Raw genomic sequence first — 14,597 nt, 5'->3', positions numbered from 1 at the left:
CATATGTGTGTGCGCGAGAATGGCAGTGTGCGTATGCGTGTGTGAGTGACGTCAGCGAGTGAGTGGACGAGCGAGGAGAGCGAGCGGTAGCGCGCGTGTCTAGTGAAGAAGCGAACGAGTCCGGTAGAATAAAGTACCAATCCTGTCAATAATCGGTGGCCGCTTCATTCCGACCTATAAGCAGACAAACTGCCAGTCAAATCACACAAAACAATAGAGCCAGGATCACAGAGGCAATTTTTTTTGCGCTTGGCCCACCCTGGAGAAATGTCGTTCATATCGCATACGAGGACTTCGACGGCTGTGGAGAAATGCAATCCTCCGTAGCCACGGAGAGCTGTCATCACAGAGAGGGCATCTCGTCGCATACTTACGGCATCGATAGGAGGGGGCGCTGTCGGCAGACTATTATTTAGACAATTATTAGCAAATATCAATCAGACAATTTGACCGGAGAGTTAGAAAGGGCATAACGCGCTTCTGCCTTCTCACACCGCGAGACAGGTTTGTGGCTTTGAGTGTCGCGATTTCGGTTTCGATACGTGTATCGTTACAGCCCTAATTTGTACTTATTTTCTCACCCAATGAGAATCGATAAGAGAATTGATAAGGAATCGAATCGATAAGCAGAATCGGAATCGTGAAATTTTTATCAATTCCCATCCCTACTCCTGAGTGTGCTTCCTATTTATTTCTAGCGTACACCCGTACTGTCCACAAGCACCCCCTCCCCCTCCCCAGTGGTGGTTGTGTCATATATATGAAAGAGGGCGTTCAATTATACTACAATGATCAATTAGGAGGCCGAAGCCCTAAAGGAAGTGATGCAATAGGTGACTGAGTCGAGGACATTTACAAGTAAGCTATAGACCTGGGGTCTCTTTTATATCCTATAGCCTAGTAACGGGGACGCTGGCGAGTTTAACGCCGCTCTGTATGGCTTGTTTTTATTCTGTATTTTTAATATTTCTCATGAATGCATTGAACTTTTTTTTTTTTTTTGGTCTTCAGTAGTTTAGCTAAGTTTACTACCGTAGTTATATATAGTCACTTTTCGCTATTGTAAGTACGCCAGTTTTCTTTATTTTTACGTGTTTTATATGGGGAGTCGTACAGTTTGACAGTTGGTGGACGCTGTTGCCTTTTGAACGCTGCTGCTTACCGGTTGCCGCTTCTCGCTCTGAACATCATTCTGAACATTATTTTTTTCGCGATTTTCTTTTTCTTTACCTTACTAGTCTTATAATTTTTTATTCGTTTTCTTTTGCTTACTTTCAACCCCTTCTGTCTGAAACCCTTCTGGACCTCGGATCGGACTACAATTCTCCCCTTGGTCCCCTGGTGACCAGCTGGATGCTACCTGTCCGTGCCAATGCTGTCAGCTGTCCGGGACCTGCCTGCAGCGCTGGGCCATTGATTAGCTGGCTGCCGGCTGTTTGACAGTTGGTGGATGACACACCAACTGTGACACACCGGTCCGCTGCCACCCTGCCAGCTCTCCTGGACGCTTACCTGCGTCAGCGGATTGCTGTCAATCGCGGAGGACGCCACCTCCCTCCTACATCGCTACCCGACAGTGTTCACCTGCTGGCCGGCTAGACTGCTGCTAACCCCTGGCGCCGTCCAACTGGCTTCCCCGTCTCCAGCGTAGCTACAACCTGCAAGCTCCACTCCTCTGCCTCCGCTGTGCTGGCTCTGTGGCTTCACCATAATCGCCTGGATCTACCGCTGGCTTACGCCGCTGCCGACTTCACAACCTGTGGATTTTTAAGCTGTTCCTCTGGATTGCGTTATTTTTGACTCTCACGTCACGAGCGCATCTCTGCCGCTCCGTTACTCGGTAACGGAGATGGTACGTCTCCGGATCTTCTCAAGGACCCCCCCACCTCAGCTTGCATCCCACCATGACATTCTCAAACAACCAAAATACATCCACCGAGGCTCTGGACGGAATTTTCAGTACACTCACAACAGCAACAAAAACATCCGCTCCTTCTGGTCCACTGGGCCCCGCCCCCCTCCTCGCACAGCCCGTACGGTCAGTCCTGTCAATCACAGTGTACTGTCCCCTCTGCTCAAAGCAACCTGCTACACTCCACTCACCTGTCTGAAACTCTGTCTGCTGAACACCAGATCCCTCAGTAATATGGCCCTTTTGATAAATTACTTTATTGTTGACCAGAGCCTGGACATTCTCTGCCTCACTGAGACCTGGCAACAACCAAATTACTTCTCCCATCTAAATGGCTGTCCCACCAGGTTTTTCTTTTATTAGTAAACCTCGGGTTGATGGGAGGGGGGGTGGCCTCGCTCTCCTCCACCGTGATAACATCAAAGTCACCACTGTCAGTCCCCCATCACTCCTCCTTTGAATGTCTAGCTGTAAAACTCACAGGCCCCAAACCCACTATCATTGTCACCATTTACAGACCACCAAAACCCTCTGCTGTTTTCCTCAATGAATTCTCATCACTACTTACATCTGTATGTGCAATGTCCCCCACTGTTATCCTCCTTGGTGATTTCAACATCCACATTGACAACCCATCCTGTACTTTTGCTAATGACTTCACATCACTTCTGGACTGTCTTGGCATCACACAACATGTCAGCCTCCCAACCCATAACAAAGGTCACATTCTGGATTTAATCTGCTGCACTGACATTACTCCCACTAACCTTGATGTCATTGATTTCCCCATCTCCGACCACAAAGCTGTACTTTTTGACATTCATACCCAACTACACAAAACCAAGGAACAACGGACCATCTCCTTCAGAAACATCAAACATATCAACACCACAAACCTCTCCAGCCTGATCAGCTTCTACCCCAACCCTCCCCCAGCTTCCTCCCTGACTGACCTGGTGACTCACTACAATAACTGCCTCTCCTCTTCCATCACCACCCTGGCCCCCCTGAAAACCCGCTCAGTCTCATTCACCCACACTGCTCCCTTGTTCACTCCTCATCTGCACCAGTTCAAAGCCACTGGTCGTCGACTGGAGCGACTCTACAATAAGACTCAACTCACTGTGCACCGCCAAATGTATTCGGACCACCTCCATCACTACAAGAATGCCCTCACCACTGCCAAAACCTCATACTACTCCAACCTCATCAACACTGGTACAGGCAACAGCAGAGTCCTCTTCTCAACATTCAGCCACTTACTTCACCCTCCTAAAACCCTCCCTCCAGACATTTCCACCACCTAATGCACTGCGTTCCTGGACTTCTTCAGCTCCAAAATCAACACCATTCAGCAACAACTGGCCTCATCTCACACCCCCTCTGATGACCCACCCTGGATGATCACCTCTGGCCAACCTCTCATCAGCTCCCTCTCTGACTTCACCCCAGTAACAGAACAGACCGCTTCAGAACTCATCCGCAAAGCCAAAACCACCACCTGTCAGCTCGATCCTCTTCCCACCTCCCTTGTCAAAGCATGTCTACCGTCCATCTACCCCATAATCACCAACATAATTAACTCCTCCCTCACTACTGGTACCGTACCCCCCACTCTCAAGCTGGCTGCCATCACTCCCATCCTGAAAAAACCTGGTGCTGACCCAACTGACCTTAACCATTACCGGCCCATCTCCAATCTCCCTTTCATCTCCAAAACACTTGAAAGGGTGGTTGCCGCACAACTACAGTCCCACCTTGACACAAACAATCTCCACGAACCGTTCCAATCTGCCTTCCGTCCAAAACACGGCACTGAAACAGCCCTAGTCAAAATCACCAACGACCTCCTCCGTGCAGCCGACTCTGGATTACTCACCATTCTCATCCTCAGCGCAGCATTCAACACCATCTCCCACCCTCTGCTCCTGGACCGCCTGACTGGCATTGGGATCACTGGTGCTGCACTCTCCTGGTTTACATCCTACCTCACCGGCCGTCAACAATTTGTTCAACTAAGCAACCACAAGTCTGGGTGTTCAGGTGTCTCACTGGGTGTCCCCCAGGGGTCAGTCTGGGGTCCACTCCTGTTCACCACTTACCTCCTCCCGCTGGGCACACTCCTCCGTCACCATGGGGTCCATTTTCACTGCTACGCTGACGACACACAGGTCTACATCTCCACCAAACCCACCGCTGCCATCCCCCCCACCTCCCTCATCACGTGCCTGGAAGAGATCCGGAGCTGGTTGAGCAGGAACTTCCTGAAACTCAATGGAAACAAGACCGAGGCCCTGCTCATCGGCTCCAAATCCACCCTCACCAAATCACAACACACTCCAGCTCCACTCATAAACATCGATGGATTCCCAGTACCCTTCCACCAAAGTCAAGAGCCTCGCCGTCATCCTGGACAACACCCTCTCATTCGCACCCCATATTCACAACATCACCCGGACTGCATTCTTCCACCTCCGCAACATCGCCAGACTCCGCCCATCACGGACCCAATCCAGCACTGAAATCCTAGTTCACTCATTTGTCACATCACGCATAGACTACTGCAACGCCCTCCTCACCGGACTCCCCACCAAACTCATCAACAGACTGCAGATCATTCAGAACTCAGCCGCCCGGATCATGACCCGCACCAAATCATCTGACCACATCACCCCTGTCCTCATCCAACTTCACTGGCTCCCAGTACACTACCGCATCCAATACAAAACCCTACCCCTTAATCGAGTACTCGTTTAATCAAATACATTTTTAGAATGCAACGATTCTGCAACAGGAATAGGCCTAATGATGAACGGCAATATTACCAACCAAACATGTAATGCTTATTCTCAAAAAAGTCAGAGTTATCAGAGTATTCATTATTTATTTTTGCAAACGTTCAAAACACATTTTCCTTACAAAAATAAATATGCGTCTCACAATTTAAATCACGTCGAACCAAGGCCTGTAACGGTTTAAAAAAAACAAAAACGAAACAAGTAGCCTAACCATTGCAAATAATTTAAAGCTGCAAATAAAACGGCAGCAAATGGACCATGGAAAGACTCAGCGATCTTCTCTACACGGCCGGGATTACAGAAGCGTCTTGTGGCGGTGAAAATAGCCGATACACTTGGTTGCTGCGGGTCTGCTTTCCCAAACTCACCGTTGTGTTTCAGGAGCATATGTTGCCGCATAGAACTTGTAGTAGGCCTACTCTGGTAGCTCGATTTCGCTTGGCATATTTTACATTACACCTTATGATCTCCTTTTTCTTTAAAGTATTTCAATTCTTCGCTGCGCTTTGCTTTAACCCCCATCTCTTAACTTTTTTAATTCTGGCGTGCCTGCACACGGCACGGCACGCGCCACACAGAAATTTGATACATTTAATTTGCTTTGTGCCCACGTGACGGCATGCGTTAGTGGCGCCGCACAGAAAATTGATACATTTGCTTCAGAAAACTGTGTGTGTATATGCAAACTCGAGTTTGCCTGTCCACCAACCGAGTTCATTTGTAACGAGGAGAACTCGAGTAATCGATTCCTCACGCCCATCCCTAGTGCCCGGTCATTCAGCTGTTCAGCACCCAGGCTCTGGAACTTCCTCCCCCCACACATAAAACAGTCAGACACCATTACAACCTTCAAGTCACAATTCAAAACTCACCTGTTCAAACTCGCACACAACGTCTAACTGCCTTGATTGTTTGTTTCGTCTTGTTTTTGTTTTATTTATTTATTTATTTATAATTTTTCAAAATGTCTTGTTTTTAAACGATTTATGATGACTTTATGCTCTGTAAGGTGAACTTGGGTGCCTTGAAAGGCGCCTCTAAATTAAATGTATTATTATTATTACTATATCAAAGGGGGTCTCAAAGGACGCATACGCATCAACTTGTGGGCTCCATCTCGTTGCACCTTACCCAGCGGCTCCCTAGCAAGATTTTGGCCACCCATCCGGGTACCTTTAATTAATAAGTTGCTTTTGTAGTCAACGTGACTTTTATTTTTTTTTTATCAATGTCTGGTGGCTAGTAGGCTATAATGTCATTCTGAGAGATGTGCACGGACACATTTAACAAGGCAGGGTTATTTGAAATAATCCATTAGGTTATCATGTGTGAGAGGTCATTCCTCCTCCTGAGAATGACAACACAGTCTCACTCCGAGAACGTACCGACTGTTAAAAATGTTAATGTGCATTTCTCTCATAAGTTTTTGTCATTATTAAAGAGGCATGATTCACAAAAATGCATGTTGGATGGCTAGGGTGTAGGTCTGGGAAGAACTTCAGGCCAAAATTTTGCAAGCGAGCCGCTGGGTGAGGTGCAACGAGATGGATACCTTGCCGAGTCATTTCCTGTAGGGCTGGAGCCACAGGTTGATGCGTATGCGTCCTTTGAGACCCTTTGATATAAAAGACCCCAGGTCTATAGCCTACTTGTTCTCGACACCTATTGCATCACTTCCTTTACGGCCTCCTAATTGATCATTGTAGTATAATTGAATGCCCTCTTTCATATATATTATACCACCACCACTGGGACGTGGCAACAATTCTCCAAATCCATATGGGGAGGGGGGATGGGGGTGCTTGTGGACAGTAGAGGTGTACACTAGCCATAAATATGAAGCAAACTCAGGAGGAGGAATGACCTCTCACATATTCAATTAATTGTTTCAAATAACCCTGCCTCTTTAAATCAATGAGCTTGGTGTTTTGCTTTAAAAAAAATAGGTTATAGACAAAGTCTAAACTGCAGAAAATAAAAACATCCACGGTACCTAGAAGGAAACCTTGGAACATCTGTCTATTTTTTAACCAGCGGACCCTAGTCTACGACGAAAACAACACAATTGACGGCAGCTCCGTTGTAGCGTGGTTTTTAGTGCCATGTAAGGAGCAGAGGGGGCGGTCGATAGCAACCACCATAGCAACTATGAAAGTCAAGTGACGTGGACGTAGCCCCATTGAAAAGAATAGGGCATGTCATGATTAGAGCCGTTATTGTAATGCATTTTCCGCGGTGGACCAACGTAGTTATACTACATTCTGGTCTGGGACTGGGTTTAAGGGACGTGGTTAGTTTCAGTTTTTGAAGGGGTCTGCTGCAAAAATCGGTTGTTGTTTTGACCAATCCATAACTAGAGCGTGCACTGCGCCGCCCTTCTGAAATCGAAAAAAAATCTCGTTGAAATCCATTGGTTTAATATTGAATTAATTACATATTAAAACATGTTACATTTAAATGAATATACAATTATTTACTTATAATATTAAAAGCACACCATGAAGCTTTTATTCAATTATCGTTATAGCAAGATCTGTTGGAGCGTGCCCTGCGCAGCCCGCCCCACTTTCTGAAGTCGAAAAGAATCATCTGATTGAAATGCATTGGTTTAATATTAAATTACTTAAATATAAAAATACACATGATATATTTATATATCTATAAATATAAATTTATTTTTGCATAATATTATAAGCAGAACATGTAGCCTTTATTCAATTATCGTTGTACCAAGATCAGTATGCTAGAGCGTGCACTGCGCAGCCGCCCCCCCATCTGAAGTCGAAAAGAAACACCTGATTGAAATGCATTGGGTTAATATTGAATTACCGTATTTTCCGCAGTATAAGGTGCAACGGAGTATAAGCCGCAGCAGCTAAATTTAATGATGTGTACATATATAAGCCGCACTGGACTATAAGCCGCAGGTGTTTTATTGTTTAATTACCATTAGGACTGGCCTGAATGCCATTTTTCAGGCTTCGAATACTCGTTGGTTTTTCCGAGCGAATATTCGAACACTCGTTCCAGAAAAAAAACACCATCAAAAACAACATTAATAATCCCTATATACTCCCTGGAACCGATTTTGACAGTATCTGCATATTTTGTTGAAGATTTAATAGCTTTTGAACGTTAATTAGTAGGCCTAAGGAGGTTGAAGTTCCTTCGTTTTTCCCCGTGAAAGCGAACAGTTGTTGTTCCGTTCCAAATCAGCTGTCCTCTGCCATCTCAGCCCTTGCAGGAGCTTTTCAATTCATCCTGGAACGTGCATCTTTTCAGGGAATTTCTACAATAAATCCATAACAAATACCGAATATTGCTCGTCTTATGTGTCCATATTATATCCATTATATTGTCCGGGTATTCCCAAGACGCTCACGATCTGCAGCAAGCCAGTCACAGTTTATTGTCGCGGCGCTGTACAGCGAACTTAAACAAACAACTAATCTAAGGTTAGCATTTCGCTAAGTATTACTTTTCCTCCCGAGATCCCCCTAATGTTGTGTTATAAAGTAAAGGGAAACAAGATATCTATTCTTTCTCCACCTCTCTCGCTTCTCTGCTTGGTGTCGCTGACGCTAATAGTTTGCCTCCCTCGCTTTGGTAACGCCACGTACGTGAAAAAAAACAACGAAGCTCTGAACACTGATTTAAGATTCGAATACTAATTTTCCGAGTGGCCGTTAGCTGTAAAAATCCATAGATTAGCCGCACCGTTATATAAGCTGCAGAATCGAAAAATGGGAAAAAAGGCGCAAAAATTACAGTAATTAAATATTAAAATATAGATTATATATCCTATATAAATCTGAAATTATTTAGTTATAATATTGTAGCTTTTATTCAATTATCGTTATAACAATATCTTTAGCTTATCTGCATTTCCACCAATGTGTAGGCCTAAGTGAGGTTCAGGTATACCAGACAATATTAAAATATTCATAATATAAAAAAAATGTAAAAAATAAGGTTATGGGCCGATTACGGTTAAAATTCAGCCTCTGCTAGCCCACAATAGATCGTCCTATTTCCTTGCTACACGCTTTAATTTAATTATCAGACCTGCAAACTCCTCAGAGGAAAAAAGGTGACAGTGTCACGGGGGGATATTTTTTTGATTGTAATATACAAATGACACTAGTCTGAGCGTGACTTAACAAAACTCAGCATACTTTATCAAAAATCAATGTCAAAACATCCTTGAGGCTTATAAAAAATATTTTATTTACAACTGTCACCATTTTTTTTTTTTGTCCCTTAGGCTGTGGGGTGTTCCACAAAGCCGGTTTTATCACATAACCGGGTAAGTTAACCCAGGGTTTGCTGTAACCCTAGGTTTTCCGTTCCAAAAGGATCACGGTATGTTAGTTGTTATAGAAACATATGCTCTGAAACGAACCTGGTCGAAGCAGGTTTTGCGCAGGTCAAGTTTGAAACATAACCCGGTTTTGGGTATTTAAACCCGCGTTCACCGCAGATTTCATGTGTTCACAATGGCATGCCCTTTTGATGAGAGAACTGCTGATATCGGAGCGCAAGTTATACGTGCAATCCACCGGGAGCGATTGATAAGACCACGGCATATCAAATGACTTTTTGCTGGAGTGGAGAGATAGGCCTATAGATTCTTGCGCAAATCTTTAATATATTTAAATAGCTTTACATAGCCAACACTACCAATCGAGGACCTGGCCTCAGTTCACTCCAGACTATTTGCGTAGCCCTCAGATTTTTGCAAATGTTAGTTTTATCTAGGCTATAATGTTGGAGATGCTGAGCACATCTCAGTCCTTTCAGATGACCCATCCCTGATTTGTATCGGCCTCCTATCATACAAAGAGCAATATTGTCTGAGTACTATGCCGAGAGGCTCTTACAACACAAAGTATAAAATAGTCCTAACGGACTTGCAGCCACTGGAGAATGTTTGATCGTTACACGCACTAATCCATCTTGATCTGTGAAGTTGATGAATTGTCACTTTTAGGTTTTCTACCCAGTTACCAAAAAAATAAACATTTGGAATAGTATGCGCTGTGGCAAGCACATGGTTTTCATGTGTTACTTCGAAGGCAAAAAAAATCTAAAATACAAGAAAACACAAAAACCTACATTCAACCAGTGGGGTATGGCCCCTGACTCTGAGGAGATAGGTACCTCCAGGTACCCCCTCCATGTCAGGGCGCCCTGAATTTATGTTTATTAACAGCTCCTCCACCGGGGTCAAGACAATTTGAGGGCCAGATCCAGTCTGCCGACTGCCTGCTTTTTCACGATTGGCTTAAAAAAATGGCTTATTTAAATTTATACCAATACGATGGTGGGAAAAGCTTACCAGTTTGTATGTTTTTTATACTTGATCCGCTGACCGCTTGGAAGCCATCGGAGTACATATTTTATTAGAAGAAAGGGGTTGTGTGGTAGGATCTTTAAGAATGCTTAACTGGGATATTTATATATTCATGGCTCAAATATTAAGGATCATGCTTTTGACGTGTAACTACACTCGTGTCAACACCGGTATTACCGAGTATAAACTTTGAAACTAGGTCAACCGCCATCTTCTCCGTCAACTCTCATCTCATACTCGGTGACAGCGTCTAGTAGCGCACCGATTCTCGGTGACAGCGTCTTATAACGTTCTTTATAACACCGGTCTTTTCAACGTACCGTTCACTTGCATGGGCACTTCACAACTTCCGGCGGTCAATTATTTTTGGATAATTCATTGGCAACGGATGAATAATGACCGCTGTCAAGGTAAACAAAAGGACTTTTTGCCTTTGGTAACACTCTGCACGTAGTCTGGTAACTTGTCAGTGTAATAAGCGGGATATGTATCAACCCAAGCGCTGTCGGTTGCTGAGCAACAACGTCAACGTCTTGGACGGACTATTTCTCTGCTGATCAACACTATGATTGCTGGTAACAAATACATTGTAAATAAATTGTTTCGTTTTGGCAAGTAGCCGTGTAATAAGCGGGATAATGTATAGAACTTAGCCGGTCATTATCGTAAAATAAGCCCCTTCATGGCAAAGCAAGACACCTCCGCTGCGCGTCGGTGTCCTGTTCGCCCTGTCGGGGCTTATTTTCTCGATAAATTATCCCTTACATATATAATAGTAGAATATCATTTTATATATAATATCACGGCCAAAAGCTCTGTGCGCCTCTGGATTTTTTTTTTGTTTTATTACTGGAAGAAAAAGAAAAGACTTGCCGGTGTGCAACACAGTAATCGGTGTTGTCCTCGTCACCGGTAATACCGTATACCTCGGCAACCCTACTGCGCACACTCACGTCTGAAAAACGATCCCATTCAAAATGCATTGGCGCATATATATAAAGACTGGGACCAGAAAATAATTACTTTCTCTCCCATTCATATTTTTCAATCTCATAGATCCCATGGGCTCAACCGGAAGGGGCATGACTTCGCCACTCTATTGCTTTCCGTTTCCAATCACCTTTCCCCCTTGCGCGGTAATGGCTGGTTTAACACAATGAAGACAGGGAAGCGATTGCTGCGATCGTTGGTCTGATAGTTTGAAGGACTATTATTATTTTTATATTGTTAAATGAGCAATCGCGAAATCCCCCCCCCCCCCACCCCTGTCAGGCCTCCTCGTCTCACTCCGCTATTATACACTATTTTTATTTACATATTGTTCCGTCAGGAGTGGACTCATCGTTGCAACTTCAATATATTAAATGAGAAATTCAGAGAAACCAAATGGACCCCTCTTACCTGACGGGTCCAGGCTTGGAGAACAGGCTGTTCTGGGACTGCTGTGTGGGGACCGACATGTGGGCTGAAGGTGTTGCTGCATCCCTGGCAGACTCCGCCTGGCACATATCCCCCGAGCCGGCGCCGGCCTCAGATCCAAAGTCCAGCGCTCCAAATTGCACATTGAGACCTGACATCTCCGTGGAGCCAGGCATCTCCACCGCTGAGGAAGGGATCTGTGGCACAACGTTTGAAGAAAGGTGCCAGTGTTGACCATGAATGGTTGATTACATAGTGGAGGTGCTGTAAATTGTGTGTCATTAGTAACTATCAATGTTAGCTACCTCCCACTCAGATGGCGGCGGCAGGTGAGACAGGTGTGCTTGCTGCTCTCCTAGGGTATGCTTTACTATCAAAACTTTGTGGAAATCCAACTGCAAGCCCTGTAGTTTATCTGAACAGGAGAAATATGTCCTCCCAATGCCAAGGAGTCGAATTCCAGACTGGTATAACAACGGGCATCGGATATAAACATCTTGGCTTTGTTCGAGGTGTAATTCATACTTGCGTTTGGGCAAAGTCTCCACACATTGGACCAAATTACCCTTTTTGATAATCTCACTCTGTGTATGTTACCCGGCGATACACACCATGCCCTGGTCCTGAGATTGGACTCAGAGTCAACAAACGAGTAACTGATCAGCCACCTGCAACTTGCTAGGATCGCGAACGTGGGAGTTCGCGAAGCAGCTATCGGGCAGCCGCAGCAGACGCAGCGGGAGCTGCTTGATGTGAACGCGGCTGTAAACACGGCTATTAACTCAAGAACAAGTGGATCCTGGGTGCCGAGGTGGACGTGAAGGAGGCTGCAGTGTGCTGCTGACACTGAGGCTGGAATACCCAACGCCAACGGACACCAGGCACTAGAGGGTACGAGGATGGGGCCACTGCGGTCAACCAAGGCTTTGGAGCATGGAAGTCATGAAACAGAGGGAGTCACTGACGGGGCTGCTACCCGGGCGAGGCGAGGAGGCTGACACAGTGCTGCTGGGGACACCAGTAGTGTCAGCTACCAAATGGCTATGAAAGGCCACTACAGTAAGGAGTAACACCGTGGACTTCACTGAAAAGCAGAAATCCATATTTGCTTTGAAGGGATTGCCCCGTTTTCCTTTAAACATTTGCAGTTTACTGCCAAAGATCACAGAGGTGCGTGTGCTTGCCAGGAAAATCAAAGCAAGCATACGATGTTTCTCAGAGACTTTGTCATATCACTGACTCTGACTCATTGAAATTGAAAACGTTAGTTTGCAAAGAGCGGAACAGACAGGGGGGAGGGTATTCATATTCGTATAGTCAGACATTGAAATGAAGACAGGACCTGGAAAATGTCAACCTTGAAGCTGTGTGGATTGATATTTTACTTCCAAAAAGCAAACCAATATTGTTAGGTGTTGTTTATAGACCTCATAATGATTTTATCAAACCTTGGAGTGCGCATGTGCAGGTTGTGACTTTTTAAACCAGGAAGTCATCTTAGGGTGCACTCACACTAGGCCATCTGGCCGTGGTCGTTGGCCGTCTTCACACCTAACCGTGCTCAACTGGCCCCATTGTTCTCTGGCCTGCACTCACACTAGGCCATCTGGCCGTGGCCGTGGCAACTGTGGCCTGGCCACGGTAGGCTCTTGTACATACGTCATCACATCGTAAGTAACACGTCATCACCAAGCGTCCGCTGCATGGACCATAATAAAGTCTGCCGCCAGTCAGAGTTTTAACAACAATGGACAACAACACAGTTCACTTTGCTGAGGCTGTTGCTTATTTGGAGCCGTTCTCAGATAGAGCCCACTCTCACCGCTGATTTTTTCGAGTACGCCAACAAGCGTAAACATCGCTTGACGCCATGTTTACCGTTTAATGGGAACGAAGGCTCGTCGCCTTTATTATGTCCATGGTCGTCGCATGGACCATACGTCATCCAGCTCAGGTTGCGTAGCCGTGCGTGTGCGCGTGTCGGCTCATTAGCATCAGTACCGTAGCGGCCCGTACCGTAGCAGCACACCTCTCCCAAGTGGCCAAGTTGGCCTGGCCTGGCCACACTGGCCACTCACACTGGCAGATTTGAGCACGTTAGGTGTGAAAACGGCCACGGCCAGATGGCCTAGTGTGAGTGCACCCTTAATGGCAGATAATATTGATGTTTTAAATACTGACGACCCACTGTACAACGGCTTTTGTGATTTCTTAAAAATGCATTGCCTAACCCAATTAATTAATGTTCCAACCAGAATAACAACATAGCCAAACTGCTACTGATCATATCATGGTAACTGACGCATGTAAAATCATACAAAGTTGTGTCATTGTGCATGGAATTAGTGACGTTAGTGATTTTTTAACCTCTTACCAGGAAAGTTAAGAGGGCTCCGATCAAATGTCACAAATCTCTGAAAAGCAGAAGTTTAAAAGTGTATGATCTTAACAAATTTCAGGACATACTTAATTTTACCTGGATGGAAATTACCAACATATGTGATGTTGATATAGCATGGGATCAGTTTCAAATTAATTTCTTGGAAGTACCTGACCCCCTTAAAAGAGACCAGGATTAAACAGATCTCAGCCTTGGATGAATAATGAAATCTTGGACACCATTCACTTGAGATAAAATCTTAAGTAAAATTACCAAACTGCCTGTTCTTTTTAAAGAGCATAAATCACTTCGAAATAAGCTACAGCGAATGGTGGATGAGGCGATAAAGGATTTTCTTAGGTCTAAAATTGAGGAGCATAAAAAGGATCCCAAGAAATTGTGGGGAACTCTTTTGCCCACAATATCGTCCGCCTTTGGGGACGAAAGAGAACCCTAAGCAAAAACAAAGTAAAATAGGCCTAGATATAAATGGGTCCATATCATATGATAAAAAAATTGTGCCAAATACCTTCAATAGTTTCTTCACAACAATTGCAAGTAACCTGGTGCAGAAGCTTCCCTCTACTTCTGGGGCCGTATTCACAAAGCATTTTATCTTACCGCTAGGAGTGCTCCTAAATCGCGCTAAAACATTTTACGTAGGAGTTTTTTCTTAAAAGTTATTCACAAAGCCGCTGAGACCTACGCTTACTAAGGATGAATCACTAAGAATGA

At 44.9% G+C, this 14,597-nt stretch overlaps 1 protein-coding gene across 6 annotated transcripts in view; it reads right to left on the bottom strand.

The window, feature by feature from the left end:
* Positions 1 to 14,597, bottom strand: part of LOC115556606 (ubiquitin-associated protein 2) — a 77,363-nt gene that overhangs the window by 26,098 nt on the left and 36,668 nt on the right. For all 6 annotated transcript variants that reach the window (XM_030373731.1, XM_030373733.1, XM_030373736.1 and 3 more), the window contains exon 15: positions 11,465 to 11,679. In XM_030373731.1, the coding sequence (XP_030229591.1) occupies positions 11,465 to 11,679 (215 nt within the window). The remainder of the gene's footprint in view (positions 1 to 11,464; positions 11,680 to 14,597) is intronic.

This window comes from Gadus morhua, chromosome 13, assembly GCF_902167405.1.
Source record: "Gadus morhua chromosome 13, gadMor3.0, whole genome shotgun sequence".
Lineage (NCBI taxonomy): Eukaryota > Metazoa > Chordata > Actinopteri > Gadiformes > Gadidae > Gadus > Gadus morhua.
Note: the sequence above shows the minus strand (reverse complement) of the source record. Positions and strands in the feature narration are given on the sequence as shown.